A 24,723-nucleotide genomic window follows, 5' to 3' on the forward strand; every position below is an offset into this window, starting at 1 on the left:
CTGTCAATCACCATTAGATTAGCACACCTGCCTGTAATGTAAACTGCAGTATTCAGAAATTATTTTCACAATTAAGTTTGCCAACCCTACGTTATTTGTTGGCTCAAAGCATCCCTACCGAGATTAAAATATTCCACTCGGCGGCGGTTAACTGCTCAAATTATTTATTAAGCGATTCTATTCACCGTTTTGCGCCTCTACAAAAAAGTTGTATCTCGTTTGTGTTCGGCGTTGTGAAATACACTGGATGCCCGCAATGCTTCAGGAGTAACTTGTGTATGTAGGTAGTTGGATACGGATCAAGTACACTTAAGAGCTTCGAGCAACACGGAAGGGAGGCGGCATTCGCAATATTTCCCCTCTGCCGAGGTACAAGATTAGCGCGTCAATCTAATCTAGCGCGGGTAATAAAACTAGTTGCACTTGGATTTTTCACTAGACCGAGTTCAGACGCGCGCGTGAACACTGCTGCACAAAAATGCCTGTTTGCTCGGTTTTTTGTTATAAAAAGAGGTCGGGGACATCAAATTTACAAAAAGAAAGTGTTACATTTCACATGTAATATTTTTTTTACATATCATGTACGTTTAATTACATTCAAACACAATTATTATATTTTAGTCTCATGTAATTCTTGGATTTATCGATTTTGCTCGCTCAGTACAAATTGCGGATCGGTCGAGCGACAAATCCGACTTCTCATCTCTCAGAATACAATAACATACTTCAACGAAAATGTGTTAGTGTGCGTGTTGTGACACTTGTCACTCGTCCGTACACAAAAAGAGACCGAGGTTTGCAAGATTTGTCTTTGACGTGTGTCATTTTCTATGTATTTGTGTCGTCATTACAGATTGGATTTTGTATGTAAGTGTGTTAGAAGTGCGACTGTGTGCACCTTTCCCCTCGCGAAAAATGGCAGAAAGATTTGTACGGTGAGATATCGCTTGGGCCCCTCCCTTCCGATGTGTCGGAAGCCGGTGTCGCTCGAAGCTTAAGAGCAATGACTACTGGTAAATATAAGAGTAGGTGCAATAAGTACATATTTATGAAATATTCTGAGTGGTAGTAATGTTTTGTGTCTCGAAAGTAAATCCAAACGTATAAGTAGGTACGAAAATGCCCGGTAAAAAGACTTTACTTTTAACTCTAAATATAGATGGTCAAGCAAATCTTGTCAGTAGAAAAAGGCGCGAAATTCAAATTTTCTATGAGACGATATCCCTTCGCTCCTACATTTTTTAAATTTGCCGCCTTTTTCTACTGACAAAATCTGCTTGACCATCTATAATTCATTTTGACCGATTGACATTATTGTGGTTTTCTTTACAATGGAGGCGTGTTCAGATATTTGTGAGCACTGTGACCTCCCCTGATGACAAATATACATTTAATTTATTAAATTGTTATTGTTCCAGATCTGGGACACGAGGTGCCAAGTTGGCTGCACGATGACGTTCGAAGGGGTTGACGTGTGCAGTAACAGTATTGATTTAAAAGTAAGTATCTTTGTTTAATATCTGGGAGACCGAGCTTTGCTCGGAAAACATACAAAACTCAAAAATGCGCGTTTTCCCAGAGATAAGACATAGCTAGATCGATTTATCGCCCCCTAAAACCCCCATATACCAAATTTCATCGAAATCGTTAGAGCTGTTTCCGAGATCCCCGAAATATATATATATACAAACAAGGATTGCTCGTTTAAAGGTAAGTATAAGATACATACACGAACTTTAAGAACTTGTACTTTAAGATACGTCAAATTGTACGTCTATATACAATATGGATTAAATATGTCAGAGTAAACAGTGGCGTTTCTTCCAACAAAAGCGTCACACTTGATACTGACATATCGTATCTAAACGTAAAATTTGACGTATCTTAAAGTTCGAATCGGGCAGATAGTCCGAAACAAGAGCAGACGATTCAACGGAGCCACGCGGTTCTGTCGTCTAAATAGGTAGTGTTTATTTTTATGACATTTTTATGAACGTTAGTCTATAAGGTACCTATTTGTAATATGGGCCTTGTAGCCTGAATCAAAATTTAAATAAATAAATAATTACTTTTTAAACATAATACGAAATCAGTGCTTTTTACATTTTGCTGCATTTATATAACTGTTTTATTACTTTAAAGTCAAAATATTAGGTAGGTTAGGTGTGTTGCTGTACGTATGTATGTTGAACATTACAAAACTCATTCTAGTGTACACTTACGTACAGAATACATTTAAGTACAAATTCGAAAAAGTTTTGTAATGCAAGCTGCGCTAGAAAACCTAACCCCGCTTTATACTTCATCGATCCTCACCAAATTTATTTATCAGAATAATTTGTCTCACTTAATTACCCTTAAATATTTTAGGCGCACTTCTGAAATATCTTTAATTAAATTGTTTACAGTTTTACTTCTGAAATTGTTTTGAACAGGTAACAATAATGGTATTTGAAAATTTATGCGAGTTTAGCAAACAACCTCTGTTTGATGTCTAGCCTTCAAACTAGGCTCAACATTAAACAAGACCATAGATTACTGCCCTAAGATAGAACATTGTAATGATGGTTAACATAACAAATAAGCACTTTATAGTTAGCAACGAATAAATAAGTGAAGTGAAAATAAAGATATTCTTCAAGTGGATCGACAAAGTATTTCCACGAAGCTTTTGGCTCCACTTTCATAATGCGAACTTTTAGTGAAACGTGGATGCTCCCAAGACTCAAATGTACAAGATAGCCCGTAAAATATATGCGCGCAAAATCGAAATGATGTCAAGTGTCGTTGGAAGTATTGAATTCAGAAATAATATGCGATTACATATATTATTTGCTTTTGTAAAAGTATGTTACAGAATATTATCAGTATTATCACCCACCGTATCTTCTAAATACAGCTTTTCGTATTTTTCAGTCCGCTAACCTTACTACGTATTGGTACATTCAAGCGGCCGCTATCAAGCTCAAAAGTGGAGTTTTTTCATTTGTGTGTCTGAATTCTTTGGCGCTCATTAAATGTTCCTACTCGTGATGACTTTCCTTTTGTACACTTCAATTATATTTAAGTATAAACGTCGTTTTATCTACAGCTGTAGTTTCCTCACTTTACATCCGGTTGAAACTAAAGTCGATTGCTGTATACAGGATGGAACATTTCTAGAGACTGAGCTGAAAGGATAGTTTTTCTAAGTGATCCACAATTAAGTTATTATAATCGTAAAGCTGGATTTAAAAGTAATACAGAAGCATTAAAATTAAATATTTTTATATCAGTGAAAACCCTACAAAGTTATTTACATTTTAAATTGACACAATGGATCTAATAGACAATAGAATCTACTTACTAGGGTTAAACATACAGCTTTCCCCACTAATGTTTAACAAACTGTATCTAAAAAACGGTTAGAAATATTAACGTGAAAAATAAAGTAAAATAATGTACGTAGCCTAAACAATTCCCAGTTTGCGTAAAAGTCCTTCGTTTTGTTCCATCCGATATAATACAACAATAGTGTATATGCATAGAGATACATATAGTCCGACAGGAAATTGTAGAAAATTATTGAGGGGGCCACTTTTTACGTAGCTGTCACATTTTTGACGAAAAAGGCTACAACATGGCACCAATTTACTATGGAAATTTTTTAGTTCAATTTTATTTAATTTCTACTATTTTATGTCGCAATATAGCTTAGAATCGAATTATTGTAAATACCCTAAAGAGCGGTGAGCACAAGTTGCCTTACATGTTCTATCTTGTAGGATGTAATCTATAAACTAAACAGATTAGAAAATACAATTTATACGCCAAGCTCAAATTAATTAAGCAAAAGGCATAGTAATTATATTTTGTGACTATAAGTAATTTAGCTCGACCTTTCTCTAATAAAATATTTGACGCCTTAGAGAAAATTTAATTATGTGATTGAAAGCGTTACTAAAATGTTAATGCCTAGTAAATAACAACTCTGTCTTTTTAGTATTTAAATGTAATTATCTCGTATACCTTGAAATTATTCGCAAGTGTGGATCATTCTCAAACAATATGTCTGCGGTCTACCTATATACCGGGTGGCCAAAAAATAAGTGCATTCTAGTTGCCAGGGAGGTTTTGAGATTATATTGAGCAACTTTTACTATGGTACCAACACCTAAATCGCGAAAAAAAATTGGGCTTTTTCATACATTTTAACTGGTTCATTTTCTATTATTTATTTATTTTCGCGATTTCGAGGTTGGTCCCATAGTAAAAGTTGGTCAGTATAATCCCAAAACTTCCCTGGCAAAGGGACTGCACTTATTTTTTGGCCATCCTGTATTTTCATATAAAATGTATGAAGAGTTGTGGCAATTAGACGCAACCGCAGAGATATTTTTCTGCGGCGCTGATCTGTTGTCGAGCTTGTTGGTGTTCTGTGCTCCAACCTTTATTTCTCATAAGTGAAACAAGGCAACACACTTGTGTTTACTATAGGCAAAGAGAATAGAGTGTATAGAGGCGGATTGTCAAAGTAAATTATGTAGCCACTATAAATTTACTGCCAACTTTCGACAGAAGATTAAAACTGTTAGAACGCCATTTGACTTTGATTCTTATTCTTTCACTGATATATGTGTTAATTTGTTAAATTTTGAAATTAACGCCATCTACTCGACTGTAGGCCAAAGGTTATGACGCCATCGCTCGAAAAGATTGCACCATACCTTTGGCTTACTCTCGAGTAGATAGCGTTAATATTAATATTTAACAATTTAACACATACCAGTGAAAGAATAATGATCAAAGTCAAATGGCGTTCTAACAGGTTTAATCTTCTGTCGAAAAATGGCAGTAAATGTACTGTAGCTACATAATTTACCATGACAGTAACTCTCTATTTCAAATTCTCTTTGATATAGGCAAAATTTGTAGTTGTCCACAAACTTTTACTTTCACAACTGCTTTGTGAGAGTCTGTTCTCCTCATATGTTAAGTTTATCTAATATTTTGAGCGGTGCCCAGCAAAGCCAATACAAAGCACTTTTAATTAAAACTTGGCTTTTTACTCTTGCTGTAACTTGGTGGTATTAGCTTTAGGGATGGGTACGTGGTACGTGTAAGTCCAGATGGATTTCAATAGCTATTCAAAATTATTTTACACTGTGATAATAATTATCATAGATATAGTAATTTGTACCTTTATCGGTATGTATATCATTTTCTTAATATTTTTAAAAGTTGTAGCTCTCTTCATCTTACTGCTTTATTAGTTATACAATTTTAAATGACCCGTTCAGCAACCTAATCTTAAAAAATAGAGGATGCATTATTGTTACGACACTGATTGGCATTTCGCCGGCCAAACCAAAAAGCAAAATATACTCTTTAAGATTCGTCTTACGATGTTTTTCAGAGTTACAGACTCGAAAATTACAAATGACATACGTAAATTCAGAAAAAATCATTGGTACCTACTTGCTTGGGTTTGAATCAACGAGTTTTGAATAGAAAGTTACATGCTTTTACGCGCGTCTGATGCTCATGTGCTCTTAAGAATGTAACATGTACCTAGCTGTAAAGTGTTTAGTGATAGCTGTGTGAAAACTTGTCGGTACCCAGACTTTTTTATAGGTTCCTAACAAAGTGCAACTTTTTATCTGCCGCAACCCTACTAGTGTTTCATCTACAGTTCAGTCGTGCCTCGACACTCGTTATAAACTTTGATGCTCTTAGTTCGTACTTTGAGTTGAAGAATATTATTTTCGTACTTTCATTACTTTCAGTTTGTAAAGCGATTTCAGCTTTGCGGTGCGCAGACAGGTTCCCAACAGACTTAGTTGACAAAGTTCCATATTAACACAGTCTAAGGAGTAAATACAGTAATCTTTCGCCGATCATTTAGGGTGTCACCGTATGTGTCTCGAACCAACCAAACCGGATTAAACCGCGAATACATTATTCGTTGCACGTATGCTTGGACGACTCAACATTAGCAGGTAGCGTTTTATACGTTTGAATATATACAGGCCTACCTTACCTTATCAAGACAATTTGGCGCCAACAATGCGTAGACACCCGCAATAATTCACGCTTGACGTCGACATTTTGGTCACGACGACTGTTTGTCCCTATTAATCCAGCCCAATATGGCCATGTAGCGTGTCGTACCGTCAGGTGTCGTCTCCAATTCGCCCATACTTTTTCATCTCACTCACCTACTCCATCGAATGGAGATAAACTACGCTATATAAATCTACTCTGATTCTATATTAATTTCTATTCCAGAGGAATTGTCTGAATACTTAAACGAGATGTTCATCCCTAGTTTTGAGCGCTATCTGCTTAGTTTGCTTTTACCTGGTCTAAGTTTTCCAGCGAAGTTTTGTGCAAGGCGAATACTCGTCTACCAATGACTAGGTACCGTTATCGTGGCCCTACTACCGATTAAGAACTTTCAGTACTTATAATATAATTAAGATATATTCCAAGTAATCACGACATGAAAATGAGATATCGTATTCTTTGCTTTTCATTGAGTATTTCGAGTAGGTATAGCATGGCTATTTACCACATAATCCTAAAATATCTGGGAGACCGAGCTTTGCTCGGAAAACATATAATAACTCAAAAATGCGCGTTTTCCCAGAAATAAGACGTAGCTAGATCGTTTTATCGCCCCCGAAAACCCCCATATAGCAAATTTCATCCAAATCTTTAGAGCCGTTTCCGAGATCCCCGAAATATATATATAAATAAATAAACAAAAATTGCTCGTTTAAAGGTATTATTAGATAGAGTTTATTTAGATATTAGGTAGATTTATCTATGATGGTTAACCATACGAGTAAGGCAAAATTTTGTTATATCTTAATCTTACACATACGACAGCTTGCTCTTAATCTATCAATTAGTTTTTTCTTGCTCGTAAAATAAGAGGTTTTAAGTATTGAAGCTTTTGGCGCAACTACCCATCTCACTTCCACTTCATACTCATCTCACTCTTACTGCATTATGACGGATGTACCTAATTTATCTCAGAACACTGAACGCATCAAGCGTGACGGGACATTATGTTGGTAATTTATTTTCCCCGTAACGCAATAAACATACAAGAACACACTGAAGCACGCATTGCAGTATCCCCCTTTTTCATAAAACTTAGCAAACCTTTATTAAATTGTGTCTCTTTCTAATAAACACTATACTAATGTCAAAATGACAGAGAGAAACAATGATCCAGTTTCTCTTTCTTTAGTCCGTGTTCTTAGTGAACCTTTGTATACCAATATAGGCTCGGAAACGCGAATGTGGCACTCAAGGAGTTTAAAGGGGCCCACAGATTATTAGTTCGCCGGACGATATCAGCCTGTCAGTTGTTCGGAACTGTAAAATTTTGCGTTTAGCTGACAGGCTGATATAGTGCTCATAGGAAGAGTCTCGTTTGTCACCATCGTGGCATAAAATAGAATATATTTCTTTACCAACGACCTCTCCAAGGTTGTCCTCAGGGATCCTTTTTTAGGATAAGGCCGACTGTTGTTACTTAATTAGAGTTTTCTGTGTAATTTCTGTGTTAACATTTTACTTATACCTAGTTGTAATAAGAATGTTTAGGAACTTATTTACTTAAAAAATACTGCTGTGACGATATACTTTCCCTAATTAAGGTAAGACAACGTTTTATTACCCTGTTGTTTCCAATGTAGGACACGTCAGGGAAATTACGGACTCGCCCGTTGACTTGGCATCCTTACAAACTATACAACTTAGGTACAATAGAGGTACTGGGAGGAAGTTTGTGAAGAGTTGACTTTTGTTGTTATTCTTTTGTCTTTGTTATAGGCCTCCATTGTGAAAGGATTTAATAAGATAACAAGTCATTTCTTAAAAGGCATTTATTAGGAGATTAAATTAACTTGTACAAGATTAGATATTCAGTGGAACCTCGATAGCACGAATCTGAAGGGAAACGCCAAAAAGTTCGTGTTAACGAGTCTTCGTCTTACAGAGGGTATGGACTTAGAGAGGTTATAGGTTTTTATTCGTGTTAAAGAGGTTTCGAGTTACAGAGGTAAAATTAATGAAAAAATCGTATTAGGGAGGTAATTATACAAACGTATAAAGTTATTATTTTCTTCGAGTTACAGAGGGTTGTTGATAAATAATATCGAGATATAGAGGTGATATCAGAATACGTCTCTTTTTTACTGTTATAGAGGTCAAATTTCAGATTTCGAGTTATGGAGGTTCAATTTGTAGTGCAAAGTCATGAAGGGAATCGTTGATTACTTCGTCTTAATGAGGTTAAATATTTCGGGTTATGGAGGTTTTAGGATTTCAACGGAAGGGAATAGCATTTTATTTCGTGTTAATGAGGATTTCGTCTTATCGAGGTTCGAGTTAGCGAAGGTTCCACTTTATATGAAAATTACAGTTGGGTATAGGTACCAAAATGCGTTCAATTTATAGGAGTATTACAAAAAAGCGATAAGTACATACTATGTTTTTGTAACCAACTCTTTTTAGTGTTAACCAATTTTGGTAAAATGTTAAAACCCGGTCGCTGATCTTCCGTAGCAAATTATGTGCGGCACGCCATATCTTTTGTTCCCTTCTAATTTCCTTTCTTTGCGCCCCCTCGTAATGACTTTGCCATTTTCAGAGAAACTTCTGCATAGCAGGCAGTTGGCTACCCACAGAAGCTCTGACAGTGTGGGACATTGTCGCTAAGAAGAAGGTGTCCATCGTACGCGTGCAGAACCGGAGGCCCGATGTGGATGGGGAGTACATCTACGCATGCCGGTTTTGGAATTCTAGTAAGGTAGGTTTTTAGGGTTCCGTACCCAAAGGGTAAAAACGGGACCCTCTTACTACCTAAGACTTCGCTGTCCGTCTGTCTGTCACCAGACTGTAACTCATGAACCGTGATAGCTAGACAGTTGAAATTTTGACATGATGTATTGCTGTTGCCGCTATAACAACAAATACTAAAAATATAATAAAATAAATATTTAAGTGGGGCTCCCATACAACAAACGTTTTTTGCCGTTTTTTTGGTAATAGTACGGAACTCTTCGTGCGCGAGTCCGACTCGCACTTGGCCGGTTATTATAATCATTATCTTATCAGCCTGTAGACCGCTTCTCGCTGAAGGAAAACATCGTGAGCAAACCGCACTAATCCCAATAAGGCCCATTTTACCCCTCTGGGTTGGAGTCACTTTCGTAAAAACTAGTGCCTACGCCAATTCTTGGGATTAGTTGCCTAGCGGACCCCAGGCTCTCATTAGTAGTGGCAAAAACGCAGGGACAACGCGAGGAAGATTACGATGATCACTATATATGATCAGCCTGTAGATATCATGCAGTCACTCAGTCTGGACATAGACCTCTCCCATGGCACGCAACTGCGTCCCGTCACAATAAAAAAAACACTAGCAGAAATTTCACGAAGAGTCAGTTTTACATCCCATCGAGCGTCAATCAACTGAAGTATCAATCAGCTCGTACTGAAGCAGTAACTGCACTCGAAAAACATATTGCATGTACCTACTTTATACGTATGTACGTCCACAGTTACCTGACACGTTATAAGCCTTATTGCAAGGGAATAAGAACTACTAATGGTCCGTTAAAAGTACTCGTTAGTTTTAGTTTTAATAACAACTACACAGGGGTCTTTAGGTAAGGTGAGTTCGGCAAAGTTTCGGACGTTTTTAGGCGGGTTGAGATGATGTTAGATTTTTTTTTTCTGCTTGTGGATAGGGTATTGACATGATTCAAATACAGAATTGATAATAATGAAATGCTCTATATAATTGATTTTTATTATGTTTCTAGACTCTATAATGAGCGTGTAATGAGTGTTTAAATATAGGAAACAAAATAAATTGACAACATTATTTTTTTACCTGGTGGTGTAAGAACGGACGGGCCTATTAAGTTCGGCCCTATTGACGGTACCAAAGAGTTTACTATTGCAAAATAACCGGTTTTACCCACTGATTAATATACACCGTGTTTTTATTGAATTCCGTTAACTTCGGGGTATAGTTAAGTACGTTTATAAGAACTAAATGGCATAGTTAATTGCCAAAAAAAAATTTTTTTTTTGTTTTCTTTTTTGTTTTTTTTTTTGTTTAAAAAGTAATTAAATGTAGCATATAGCGTTGTTGTAACACGGGCATTACATTTAACTCAACCAAACAATTGAAATCTGTGACATATCAATGTCATTTCGTACATCAATCGACCGAGATTGTACTTAAGTTTAGTAGCAAATGTATGAACTCATTCTAAACACTAATCAATATGTAAGCCGGCCCTAAGGCAAGTGTACACGCTTGTAGAGGCCTTATAGGAATAAAATAAATTATGGATTATCTCCGAAATGGACTTAATTAGAACATCGGTGTCTTTGAGAAAGTTACTTGATTTAAGCTCAGGAATGCACCCTTGAAATTAACGGAAATCAAAAAAAACACGGTGTATAGAAGAATTGGCCTAGCAGTAATTCGGGCTATCATATCCGACCAAATTTTTATTTTTTTGCATTTTTTCCGTCCGATCTTACACCATGCGCTCAATATTCAAGAAATTATGGTTGTCAAACTTTAGATGTGGGGTCAATGAACCCATGTAGGGTCAATGAACCATGTGGGTTCATTGACACCATAAGCGTGGTAGGTTGATAAAAGAGGATTTAAGGCTAAATTAATATGAAAGTGGAGGAATGAATACGACCATTTTTAATCAGTCTGCGTTTTTATTATTTATAAACATATTTGATTAAGTATAATAGATCATTTAAGTATGTGGCGTTACTTAGTTAAGTGTAGAGATCAATACAAGATGATTTGGGAGCTTTATAGTGATTTAATATCTATTAATCACATTTACCTAATACCTAATTTAATTAGAAAAAGTGGTGACACGAATAAAGTTTGAGCATCCCTGAGAATTTAAGATCGGATAATTAGCATCCGATCTTTTACCACTTCGGGTTAGACCGGATCTCGGCCTACATCGGCATCGTATCAAAATTCCAAATATACAGATTTGTCACAAATTTAATAAAAATAACATGCAATCTGTAAAAGAAACAAATAACGTTTCAACTTGCCAGTTATTCAAGAAAAACTGGCGGAGGGTATTTCCGGACACAAAATAAAAACTCATTTTTTGGACGTTTGCACATATCTCGAGACTTGTTAGTCGGAGCGACAAGTGGGGCCTGAAGGGGGGTGCAGAACAAAATAGCGCATTGCAACACCTTGCTAGCATTTAAAAAAAGCCCCGCAAAAGGCGGAAATTTGAATCATATGATCTTACCCGGTGTCCGATCTTAGTCGAACTCACCTTATACCATTTCTTATAAAAATACTTATCACTTTCTTTTATATTCATTAGATATTTACTTACTTCGAAGTGATATGAAAGTCACCTTAGTGACCTTAGTGCTAACCTGAATTGTAAAATAAAAAGAATAAGAAACTCATCAAAATCTATGACATGCATACCTACAATAATAAAAAGAATTGGGGCTGAATTGATATCATACATTTTCTATTTACTGAAGCCGGTGTTATTATATGTAATACCTACTTCAATTATCCTTGGAGGTTAAAGTGATAAATCAGATTTACAACCTATTACTTCTCCGTCAATTCGCAGTTTACAACCCCTTGCAAATATAGGCTTTACACATTAAAAGTACATTAAGGTGAAATGATTGATAGCCCTGAGAGGCTTTCACGTCCCAGCCAGACAGAATGACTAAATGGAATATGGGATTTAATTCACATTTCGTAGGTATATAATTTGACGTACAAAGCCTGGAGATTACGTGTATAGTAGAGTGGAACATTTTAATCTTAATCTAGTTTCAATGACTTCTAGACTTTTTAGGATTTTCTACAGATAAATGAGCAGTTCTATATTATACAACTTTCTGAACCATTTTGCGACTTATCGCCGAGAAGATTACAAATACTTTGCTTCATAAGAGGAATCACAAACCCGAGAAACCCTTTCAAAGTAAATCCTTTACTTAACTTTACGTATTTCCATCATCATCAAGATCGGTGTTTAATTTGAAAACACAATTACCGCACAATAAACGTGGATATTTGAGAGCGGTGTCTGTCAGGAACAGGCGACCTGCTGAGGTTTTGGCAGTTTGTTTTCCTTAAATTTCTCGCCGGTTCTGTAGGATACTGGTTAAGAGACAAACAGTAGCGGTGAGCTTATGGTCGAGTTTATTTCACAACAAAAAGTCCACCGTTCGTGATGATACATGGACCTAACTACATTGCCATCAAATATATCGAAGCGGCCAAGTTGTTCACAAAGTCTCTATTATCTAGATATTTTCAAGCACCTTTGCCGCTCAGATATAATTATGTATCTGGTAGTAAGTAGCAGTAGTGTAGGTATGTAGTTATTGCCGATCACGAGCAACGTACAACAAGGTAAGGTAAGGTAAGGTAAGGTAAGGTAAGGTAAGGTAAGGTAAGGTAAGGTAAGGTAAGGTAAGGTAAGGTAAGGTAAGGTAGGTTAACCTTTTAAGTAAAGTTGTTATCTCAATATACCTGGCGTGTTGTGCTCATTTGTAACAACTCTTCTCAACTCAACTCTCAAGGCTTAGCTACTCCTAACTGCTGACCACAAATTTTACAATCTATAACAATATACCAATTGGAAAACTAGTGATGTTATAAGCTGCAGCTGGGTATGGGTAATATTGAATGGTTTTTGGTGAGATGACCAGTATTGAATGGTGTACGTTACTCGTGATTGGCAATAACTACATATACCGGGTGTGGCGTGTAATACGAGTAAAAAAATAAACTGTAGGCTGTACTTCTCACTGACCAACATTTGTTCAGCAACTTTTAAAAATAACTTGTGGTTTGGTTTTTAATACACTTTAAAGTTTATTCTAAGACGCAATGTATTGCGAATTTTGTTATGTTTAAGGCGTGACAATCAACGTCAATCACAATGATATGGCGTGGCGATGGCGTCCATTGAAGATAATATTTATTTTGTATGAAAAATAGGGACTCTAAATACTTCATAATTTTTAAAAGGTTTTGAACAAAAGTGTCACCGTTTGAGAAGTACAATCTACGTTTTAATTATTTGCTCGTGTTACAGGCCACACCCGGTATAGGTTTTCGATTCGAACGTTAAAAACTTCTCATTGACTCTCGTGTCGACCTTCCTTAATGTAAAGGAGAAAATAAAGGTAGAGTTAAATAGGTTTATAATTTACTTGTACCTACTTCACCGGGGTACGCAGTATTTATTGACCGAGCAACGCGAAGGTATCCGTTTCATCTTGAACAAAAATGCTTTCTTATGTTCGAATGTTCTCATCTACAGGTCTCATTTCTTAACCAATTCACGTGAAACTTTGTGAGCTTCTCACCGCTGTAAGCTCCACTCTTGGACTAGCGTTTACCCAAGTGCTAATATTGCTCAACTTTCCAAATCCTCGGTCTTGTACAGTCAAGTTAGATTTGTGTTGAGGCTCTCGGTGGTAAAGTTCGGTAGTTTCGAGCTCGGCTCGATATCAGATCTTAATTGCTCTGCGAACACCCAATACTTTACCTAGATAACCATAAAGTGTTAGATAATTAGAATTACGAAGCTCAGTTTGTAAGACTTGTCTGGTTTCCATAATAATATAACATCACATAACATGTAGTTATATAACATCATTCACTTTGGAAGGAAAGGGGAATAAAGCAACAACTAAACTTAATTGAGATTTAAACGTAATAAGATATGTGTTGATAATTATTTGCATAACATTAACTCTACATTGTGTATAATTATTACGTCAGAACAAATATTCAACAAACGTCAGAACAAACCTTTGTTGTTATAAGTTATCGTGCTCCCGCATTGGTTGTTATGTTATACAATGTTATAAAACATCGTGTGACAGGGACAACATAATAAAATACTATCAATACTATCATGATATAATTTGCATTTCAACAATTTGATAACTTTAATTGATTCATTATAATTTTGTAACTATCGCAACATACATATCATATCAGTCTCGCTCTCGACTAATTATAACTACCTAGACCTATCTCTGGAAAACTTAACTAACCATTATTAACATACGTCGCACTCCAGCGGGCATTTTGGGGGCATGTCATTTGGTAAGGTTTACCAAAAAAACATCTTAACTTACGAGTATATGTACCTACTTAGTATTTGTAACATGGGTACCCGTTATCATGTATCAATCTTAAATGTGGAAATACTCTTTGAAGCCCATTTAAGTGGCCACTTAAAAAAATCTAATAAATAGCTGACGAAGAACCTTGACTGCCAAAAATTTGGAAAAATTATTAATAATATATTCGCATAATATGTATGCTCAAGTAAGTTGTTATGTCAAATATACTACATATTATTCAACCTTATTTTTATTTAGAATTGAATGGATATAAAAAATAGATACCTAGCTAACGTACAACCTTAGTTGCTAAGGTATTTGGAACTGCAAATTACACCATATACTTAGTACAAATACTTTATTCTGACAACTCGAAAATTGATTTGTGAACCTTACCAATGACATGCCCGCAAAATGCCCGCTGGAGTGCGACGTATGATTATTAATTACAGGTATTTAAGTACATCAAGTTTCATGTTTGTTCACGTGTATGTTTATCAAAGGTTATGCATATCTAAGTTTAACATAAACAGTAATAAAATTAGTTTCCAAGCATATGTTTGAAATACATTACGTGCCAATATCTACTGTAAAACGTATGTTAACCTTTATGTTAACTGGAAATACCCTGTGTAACTTACAATGGAGTTTCAAACTATCTCTTTTATTCGCGATCCGCGAGGAATTTTAGTTACTGCTTGTGACAGGGATAGTTCTGTTGGAAATCTGAAAACTATGCAATATCCTGAAACTTTTGAACATATTGGTATAGTTGGCGCCATTTTTCTAGTTTTATGCATAAAATTAGCTTTGAAGAGCGAGTTTACAACTATTAATAAACTACACTATTAAAAAGTTTGTGAAACCAGATAGGCTAGAGAAAACTATTACCATGTTAAAATTTATGATTATATCTTTGTTTGTTCAGCATTCTTCGACAGATAATTATAACCGCCTATAAATGCGTTTGTTAAAAAAAAAAGTTGTAAGTATAGGAAGTTTGGTAGTTTTCTGCTGAGGTATGTTTTACAATCGTGGAAACTACTCAGATTGTATCTGAATAAAATAAACCATGATTTTATACGAGCAGTTTTTTGTCAGACGACAATTTAGGTAGGTAAGTAGGTAATATTTCTTACAAGCGACTCGCCCCGGCTTCGCACGGGTTCCACAAAACATTACCAAATTATACACCTAAACCTTCCTCTAGAATCACTCGATTGAAACGTGAAAACCGTATGAAAATCCGTTCAGTAGTTTTTGAGTTTATTGCGAACATACATACTCACAAACAGACAGAGGCGGCAGGGGACTTTGTTTTATAAGGTGTTGGTGATTTATTTGTCTTAAGGGGCCCACTGATTAACAGTCCGCCGGACGGTATCGGCCTGTCAGTTGTTCGGAACTGTCAAAATTTTGTTCTAACTGACAGGCCGATACCGTCCGGCGGACTGTTAATCAGTGAGCCCCTTTATAGCTCATCCCTTTATATTTCAGTACAACCGCAAGGCCAAATACGGCATCATAGGCGGCAGCGGTACCAACTGCGTAGAGATCATTAATCTTCACAACCGCTACATAACCTGCTCGTACCCCGCCGAGGGCGCGGTGCTTGCCATCACCAGCCACGAGGACAACATAGCCTTCGGCGGCACGGCTCCGGTCTTCAACATAGTGAGTTTCCACGACCCCAAGCATGAGGAGTACCCTAAAGAAGAAGTAGACCATGTATACCAGGATTCTGGTAGCGTAGTTTTACATGATTTTGAGGATTATGAAAGCCGTGCATCTGAAAAATCGACAGAGGCTTAGCGTTGTCTTGTCTACTTAAAAAGTGTACACATTTGTAAAACCTAGAATTGAATACACATTTTAAGCGTGAAATATTGTGTGCTTTATCTTTCTCGCGCTATTCCTGCTTTTTGCCGAGAATTGACGTAGGCTCTAGTTTTTACGAAAGCGACTGCCATCTGACCTTCCAACTAGATATGAGCGCCGATATGCATTTAGCCGGCGGCGGCGCGCCGGTCAAAATCGGTCGGCGGTGGCGGCGAATCGGCGGCGTGGCCTTGAAACTCCTTGGATTAATTAAAAAATAATTCAAAGCAAAATTTTACCGAAAAAACATGTTTTTGCTGTAAGAAAGTTATAAGTAAATTAAGTGCATTTTTCAATTTCAAGGATAATTTATTGAATAAAGGTACGAACATAGTTTTATATAGTATAAATAAAGGGTATCGCGCGGCATCAGAGGCGGTTTTAATCTTGGCGAGGCCCTGGCGGGAAGATCTTTGCGAGCGGTAAATCTTTTAAGCTAAGTAAAAAGTAGCGGATTGAGTGTATCACCAGTACGGTTACCATCAGTTTGTCACTGACATAAACGCCGTCGAGAACGTAATTTACTTTCTATACATCCCGTTTGCACTAATATGCGAGTGCGAGCGAGATGTATAGAAAGTAAATTACGTTCTCGACGGCGTTTATGTCAGTGACAAACTGATGGTAAACTTACAGGGAAACAGTCATTGTCGACAGTCCAAAGAGCCGAAGTGAGGAAAAATCAAGCTCCGTCATTAACCAAAATCGACCCAACATAACCGATTTATGTGAAAAAGTGAGACCCGAGGCCGAGCTCCACCTAATACCGAAGACCTGATTCCGACGCCTTCCCATGCGAGGCCAGAGGCTGAGCTGCAAGTAAGAATACAGCTTAGAATCGAACGCCAAGTGTGAGCTTGGCTGACGGCCGAATGCCTGGAGCGTCGATTGCGGCGCGCTTCTGTGCGAGATCGAAGGCCAAGCTGCAAGAAAGCAGAGCTTGGAATTAAACTAGTGGTCCAGTGTAAGCAAGTTCGAAGGCCGATAAAGACCGAGAGTGAATGACGGATGAGCTAACCAGCTGGCAAAATTTGTAATTTCGTTGCCCTAAGACTAGTAGCGCGATTACCAGACAGAAAAGAAATTAATATACCATCGATATTTTTGAATTATATGGACCTAAAATATCTATTGAATGTCTTCCAGCTATTCGGAGTGGCGCCGTTAAAGATCTAAATTTGATAAAATATATATTATCTGATTCTTAAAGTAGTAGTATCTAACAAGGTCACGCCGATGCCACGCCGATAGCGCAGCGTCGGCGGCGGCGGCGCGAACATTTTGTCGGCGGCGGCGGCGCGCTGGCGCGGCGCTCATATCTACTTCCAACCCACAGGGGAAACTAGACCCTATTATATGCTTTATGACTAGGTTACCTATATTTTATCTTTTTCTTTTGTTGCGTCATATTTTAGAAGTCAATGGTAAACCTTAAGGATAGATGTTTTTCATAAAAAACAGCTCAAACAAAAACTTAGATCAAACAAAAATCCAGTCCAATTAGAGACGGAAACAGGTGTATCTCTTATACCAAATTTACCAAAGGCAAAGGCCGTAACGATGAAATAATTACATGTAGGTATGACATTTTCAACATAGGTATTACAGTATTGTACCTTACAGCCGTATTCGAACAATGAGATACGTCAAATACTAGACATTGAAACAATACGGATTGGATATGTCAGTGTCAAACAAGTGTCAAAATTGACGTTTCTTCAAACAAAAACGTCACTTTTGACACTGACATATCCAATCCATATCGTTTCAATATCTAGTATTTGACGTATCTCATTGTTCGAATATGGCTGTTACACGTGTCTTGTACAATTTCAATAAGGCCACTGAATACGGAAAGTACTGACCCCGCCATTAAAAAGAAACCTTGAACAGAAAGGTATATGGATATTATGGTAAAATAAACCTCGCAAATATTGGCTTGGATAAGTGTTCCTTTACTGTACTGGAAGGATTGTATACCTAGGTACGCAAGTTTGTGGTAACGATTTCAGGACTATTATTATTTTAGTATAATAATAATTCAGCCTAGAAGCGGATCCGGAGGTCGCAGGTTCAAATCCTGGCTCGTACCAATGAGTTTTTCTGAACTTATGTACGAAATATCATTTGATATTTACCACTAGCTTTTCAGTGAAGTAAAACACCGTGAGAAAACCTGCATACATCTGCGAAGAAATTCAAAGGTGTATGTGAAGTCCCCAATCCGCATTGGGCTAGCGTGGGGACTATAGACCAAGCCCTCTCGCGCATGAGAGGAGGTCTGTGCCCAGCAGTGGGACGTATATAGGCTGAAATTATTATATATTATTATTATTATAATTCAGCCTATATACGTCCCACTGCTGGGCACATGCCTATTAAAACTTTGGTAATTAAATTACAAACTTCTAAAATGTTAATATTACGAGCGCTTAGTGAAATGCTGACATGCCTATCATTTATCTTTTTTAATTATGAAACTTTGTACGAGATCGAGTCGTGATGTAATCACGGTCTTTAGCTTAGTACCATTAAAACAGTAAATATGTAAGTTACCTATACATGTTTTAAAGCAAAGTTAGATTGAAATTATAATTATGAATAAATTACATTACTTAATGAATACTTCGTTTCGCCATGTAAACACGTAATATAAGCCATCAATATAATTACTCAAATTACATTTGCACGCGAGCAGTCCATTACGGTCAAAAGTAATCCGTTTCAATTTTGTCAAAGGGAAAACTGGGCTCGTTCGGTAATGGGCAGCGAAAACTGAGCACCGCATCATTTGCACCGTCACTGTAATTATCAACCCCGAGCCAGCCAAATTGAACACAAAAGTAACCGTAAAAGTCGTTAGAGAAAACACGTATGAAATTTCGAAAATTAAACACAGAAAACAATAGAACGACTTTTAACCGAGAAAAAAGTTCTCGCGGGGCCAACATTGAAAAATTAGACGGCATTGCGAATTCAGCCGAGACTACAACGGTGAACAAGTTGCAATAGAATTTAAATAAAGAAAACGTTCCGTAACAGCGAGAACTCGTGTGCCGGGCGTTGGTGAACTTTCAACTTTCAGCCGCCTCGTGGAGAGAGCGCCTCCCGGCCTCCCCCCGGGTTCCGTACTTGGAGAGAATATTTACAGCGCAACCTAAATATAGCGTGGCTCTGCTCAGCTGGCACGGTGGGTGGGGGAGGTAAACATCCCCTCCCACCGGCCCGGCTCCCGTAGCGCATGGAAGGCCATTCGGGCGCCGGCTTCTGAGGTGAGCGGACGTCTCTTATATAATGCTGAGGTCGTTCCGCGACCATGACCGACGAGGGTTGCCCGCTCACGGTAATAATAAAGTAATTTTCAAGGTTACGTCGTTGTAGGGGTTCTATTAACGTTGCTTTGATATTAGACGATAATAGCATCGTGACGACTTATGCAAACTACTAATTATAGGCCAAACCCATTTCGTGGTAATTTATTTACGTCATGTAGGTAATAGAAGCGCTGAGTTGTAAGGTTACGGCGAGAAATTAACGATGCAAATGGCATAAAGGAATATCTGATAGATGTTTTTATAACATCAACCATAAATATTTAATGAGTTGTGTCAGTATTCAAAGCATAACATATTTTAATATTTATTGAAGGAAAGCTGCTTTTATACGAATATAAAACAACGCTGAACAATCGAAAAACAGCCCGGAGCGTCGAAATTTATGTTCTCTCATGGCGACTTTCTCACCGTTCGGAATAAAATATTGAACACCGAAGTTGAGATAAACACCTTTTTGGTTAAAATGTTGCGACAGAGGAAAGCTATTATTGCATAAAGTTCTTAGAGAATATAACCAAACGGAGTGGTCATTAACAGGCGTTCCCCTATGTCGAAAATAGGCGGCCAATGGTCAACGACACGCGACATGTCAACCACATGTATGGACTGACGTTTATCTGACATGGCTATGTTTACGTTACGTATACATTTGACGTGCCCCTCCCCCGCAAAAAACGGCAGACTATTTTGTACCGAAAATTATAGATATGGCGTCTCCGTTGGTTATATCCTCTAAGATAAAGTTGGCGGACTTTTTTTTATTTGCGTATTTCGGCGTAATTAATTCGTGAAACTCGTAAAAATGTGTTTGGTTAATGTAATTCTCATGTTTAAAGCGAAATGACTCGGCGGCTACATTTCATTGTGTAACAGTTTAGGGTCTCTGAGTTAAATGTTTTGGACGAAATTTTTATGCTCGCATTAAAATTGAATGCATGTGGTTGCCTTAAAAAATCCCTTTATAGAACTAAATGTTCTTGTTACGTTAACACGGCATGCGAGAATTTAATTACCTTTAGATCTCACCAACATTAATGGTTCCGTCCCACTGGCGCGTTATCCGGCCGGGGCGTGAGCGTTTTATATGTAAAAGCAGCGCGCCTCGCTCACGCGCCGCCCGCAAAACGCGCCTGTGTGACGGAGCCTTAACAGTTTTGAATGATTCAAGGTTAGCACTAGAATTATACTTACCCGTTACTAGTAAACATGGCATGATGCATGTAACTGTGTCGAAATATCGGAAGCTCAAAAATAATACAAAAGGTAATCACGGTCCATATCCCGGTCGACAGATATAAGTCTCACCACCATTGTTAGATTAAATGCCAGAAAACATCCCGTAGAACTATCTGTTATAATCATTATCAATCACTCGCTTTTCCCTAACAAAACCAATGCTATTTCCATTGAACAAAAGAGTGCCGCAGCATTATTAATTTATCTGGAAGACGGAACCCAAATAACTAATATATTATACAGTTTCTACGGATAATACCTCTACTCCTCTTGTTCTGCTGGGACAAGTCCATTAGTTATCTCGTGCAGCTTTTTAAACACGTACCTAAATTTAGTGTTGGGAACTCGAGTCCTTTGAGTCTGAATTTGAAGAACTCAGCTCGTTTTTACGAGACTCGGCGCTTAAAAAACTTCTGAGACTTTTAAGTCCCGAGTCGAGTCCTTTGTTGAGTCTTTTTTAAGAGCAACTCAAAAGGACTTGAGCCTCCGAATAAAGACTCCGTCAACAATTATATAGCTTTTTCCTTAATAACAGTAAAGAAATTTAGCGTTATTTGTATGACTTTTTTTAAGTAATCTACAAATTTTACATAAAGACAATGCATTTCGAAATTGTTTATTCAAAAAAATCAAGAATTCTCTTAAAAGGACTTGAGTCTCTACAGAAGACTCGGGTCTCCAACAAGTTGAAATCTGAGTGGAGTCTTGAAGCAGAGGACTCAAAGGACTCGAGTCCTAACCAACGCTACCTAAATTACGTAATGGCTCCATCTATTTGGCACGTAAGTAATAGCCGGGATGTTCTGACCCGAATCCGCGAATCGATTCGGTGATTGTGCTAATGAGGAATTGATTCTCGTTGTTGGCGCCGGGGGTTTCATCTTTTTCCACCCTTTGCTCTTTGATATTAGTTCAGGAGCTTACTGGGGTAATCGCCGATCGACATTACTCTTGGGGATTGCTTTCTTGGCTAGGTATCTATCAGATACTTTATTAATCTTTGTACCTAAAATGTTAATAGCATTATTGTAGTAAGAAAGTTATAAATCCTATTGGATACAACCTGAGAATACAAAAACCTAAAATGATAACGTTATTATCAATGATATTATAATTATAAGTTATATGAGTGAGCCATTTCATTTTAGACATAAGTAAATAGGCTATAACTGATCGCGGCGTACCTACGCTAGCTCTGGGTATTGTTATTGTATGACCCCAGCAGCAGGTATTTTTATTCTATGTGCAGTAGCTGCAGCTGCAGAGATAGCTAACCCTCCCTGCAAACAAATTCCTATGCAGGGGGCTCAGTTATATCTGCAGGTGTCTGTACATTGAAAAGGTCTATAATCACTTTAATAAAAGACTGTACGTATAAAGAAACTACATACAGCTCAGAGGTTCATCAATTTATTAACAATATTACTTACTACAACAAATTAATGACACGAAGTAATATATTATGCCTTTCTCGTGCCAGGACCTTCATATAACTTTATCAAGTATAAATAAATCAACACAGGTGTTCCATCCGTGCTTGAGCCTGGTGTTCCATCCGTGCTTGAGCCTCCGGGTCTAAGTCGCACGGACGGCAAGCGGCCTGATGGCCTAACCTTAGTGCCGTGGGAGAGAGGGCGGTGCCTGGTCTGGGACGCTACGTGCGTCAGCACCTTCGCCGCCTCTCATATCAGTCGCACGGCACGCGCGGCCGGAGCGGCGGCCGAGTCTCAGGCGGCGGTGAAGCGCCAAAAGTATGTTCCCTTGGGCTCGGGTTATATTTTCGTCCCTTTTGCGGTGGAAACGGCGGGCTGCTGGGATGCTGACGCGAAACAATTTGTGCGTGACATAGGCCGTCGACTCAGGCAAAAGGGAGAGGATCCCCGCTCCGAATCGTTTCTGGTGCAGAGGCTGTCCATAGCCATCCAGCGGGGTAATGCCGTGAGTGTTATGGGCACTTTTGCACCGGAAGCGATAAGGAACGGGTTTTGACGGATAGTTACTTTCGTAATTATTTAAGATGTATTATGTATTGTGTCCAATATTGCTAATTCAAATAAATAAAATTTAAAATCAACACTTACTTAACTATCGCATAATCTTATTTACTCTGAAAGGATTCATCCCACAAAACGTTCACCCAACTCACCAGATTAGTGAATTGGGGTCTCATTAGTCTTTGAGTCAGCTTTCGACGTAGGTATCCTTGGAGGCTAATTCAAATTACATTTTGATATCAAAGTGATTTCATTTTGTTATCATTCGCCCGTGCGTCTCGGTCGCGCCAGTACATGTTCGAACAATTACGAGTAAATTGCAGCCGCGAATGATAGCAAAATTACTTCATTTTGATATCGGAATGTAAGATCGTATTGGCCTCCTGGTGCAGACATGACTTGCTCGAGTCGAGCGTAAACCTTTTCTTACACTATCTTGCTGCCTTTTCTAATTAGGAATGCTAGATACAGACAAACAATACTTAGGTATACATATGTAAGTAGCTAGAATACAGCGATCGATGCAGTAAATGTAACTTTATTATACTGTAATGTCTTGTCACAGGATGGTTAAGTCGAAATTATATTGAACGAAATTGTAGAATAGTACATTGTAGGAGAGGAAGGAAAACCGCTAAAAGATGGACGAGTGAGTTTGAGGGCCGACACGTTAATGGAGGCACTCAAATAATACGAGTCCATCTTTAGCGTTTCCGACCAAGGCATTACATAGTGCTTTTCACGACTACTGCGAGGAAATAAGAAAACATTTGCATAACTATAAGTACTAGCCCGCGATTTCTCTGGTAGCAAATTACTAGCCACTGCCTGTGCTGTCTCTTGAATTTCGGTAGGCGTCAGCGTAAGAATATAATTTTCTTCACTAGAAGAACTCATTTTTATAGCGAGCGTATATACGTGTTTCTTGTATTTTTTAGTCAAACACAACTTACACTATCCAATTCAGTGAGTATTTTCCGATCCCGCCTTTTTTACTTTTCTAATCACTTTTAAGAGGCGTTTTTCTGTTGTTTGCTTCAAACCGTCTCTAAACTTAGAAGTGTTTTTGCTAAAAAACCACAAACAGCTACAAAAGTAATAAACGCCTTATGCGTGAATCGAATGAACTGACTGAATGAATGAATGGTTTTGACATTTCTTTTTTTTGAAACAAGATGTTGGTCTTATAAATAACCTAATTTCATTTTTGAAGGAAAAACTTGCGCCAAAAAAGACCCTTTATTGATTTTTATGTTTTAAATGTTACTCATTGCTGTAGCGAACCGTCACCAATGACAGATGATGATAACAATGAAACATTGTAGTAGTGGTGGTTCAGGTGCTACGGCTATTGCCTACTTTCCGGCTTGGTTATAAACCATCTATTGCCACATTTCCGAACAGTGGCGTGAAAAATTATTTAGTGCGCCATTTACCACGTAACTGTTACATTTTTGACGTAAAGTGCTTAAACATGGCAACAATTTAGTATGGATTTATTAGTTCCATTTTATTTTATTTCTACTATTTTATGTCGCACTATACTAAATTATGATTGTTTTTTTTTGTTTCTGGTAGTTTTTCAATTTGGACAAATAAAAAACTACGATTCAGCATAATCTCGTCAGGAATGTTAGTTTATTTACTTTAAACTAGTAATAAAAAACTATTTAATTCACTAAAAATGGGCACTAGAAATAGGAGGTCGTATTGGAAATGTACATTCAATTGTGTTATGATTATGATAATTTTGACAAACTAACTATATTATAATTATAGGAATGGTAGATTCCTAACTGATTTCAGATCAGTTGGTGTGTACATAACATTATTTTATTTATAACCTCAATTTTTTATATTCGTGTTCTAATAATTACATAAGAAAATCTCATCACTATTATATCATTATCAGGACTTCTAATTAACGCCAGGACAGTGTAATACTGGCTTAAGGGTATTCATTACAGCGACTAGTTCCATCTCGTTGTAGTTAGTTTTGTCTGGAGCGTGAAATTGTAGGTAAATTAAGTAAGCACTTACTGAATTATATGTGGTACGAATTGATGAAAGACTATGTAATTAAATAACTTCACGACAAT

At 37.4% G+C, this 24,723-nt stretch overlaps 1 protein-coding gene and 1 long non-coding RNA gene across 2 annotated transcripts in view; both read left to right on the forward strand.

Moving 5' to 3' along the window:
- The window catches only part of LOC134792766 (uncharacterized), a 46,826-nt gene extending 30,784 nt beyond the window's left edge, over window positions 1–16,042 (forward strand). The window contains exons 6-8 of the mRNA XM_063764090.1: window positions 1,419–1,499; window positions 8,645–8,803; window positions 15,679–16,042. Coding sequence (XP_063620160.1) covers window positions 1,419–1,499; window positions 8,645–8,803; window positions 15,679–15,993 — 555 coding nt within the window. The 3' untranslated portion in view covers window positions 15,994–16,042. The remainder of the gene's footprint in view (window positions 1–1,418; window positions 1,500–8,644; window positions 8,804–15,678) is intronic.
- Window positions 16,043–18,196: 2,154 nt separating this feature from the next.
- Window positions 18,197–24,723, forward strand: part of LOC134792774 (uncharacterized) — a 361,091-nt gene continuing 354,564 nt past the window's right edge. Inside the window, exon 1 of the long non-coding RNA XR_010144474.1 lies at window positions 18,197–18,338. This is a non-coding gene — a long non-coding RNA (uncharacterized LOC134792774). The remainder of the gene's footprint in view (window positions 18,339–24,723) is intronic.

This window comes from Cydia splendana, chromosome 8, assembly GCF_910591565.1.
Source record: "Cydia splendana chromosome 8, ilCydSple1.2, whole genome shotgun sequence".
Taxonomy (NCBI): Eukaryota; Metazoa; Arthropoda; class Insecta; order Lepidoptera; family Tortricidae; genus Cydia; species Cydia splendana.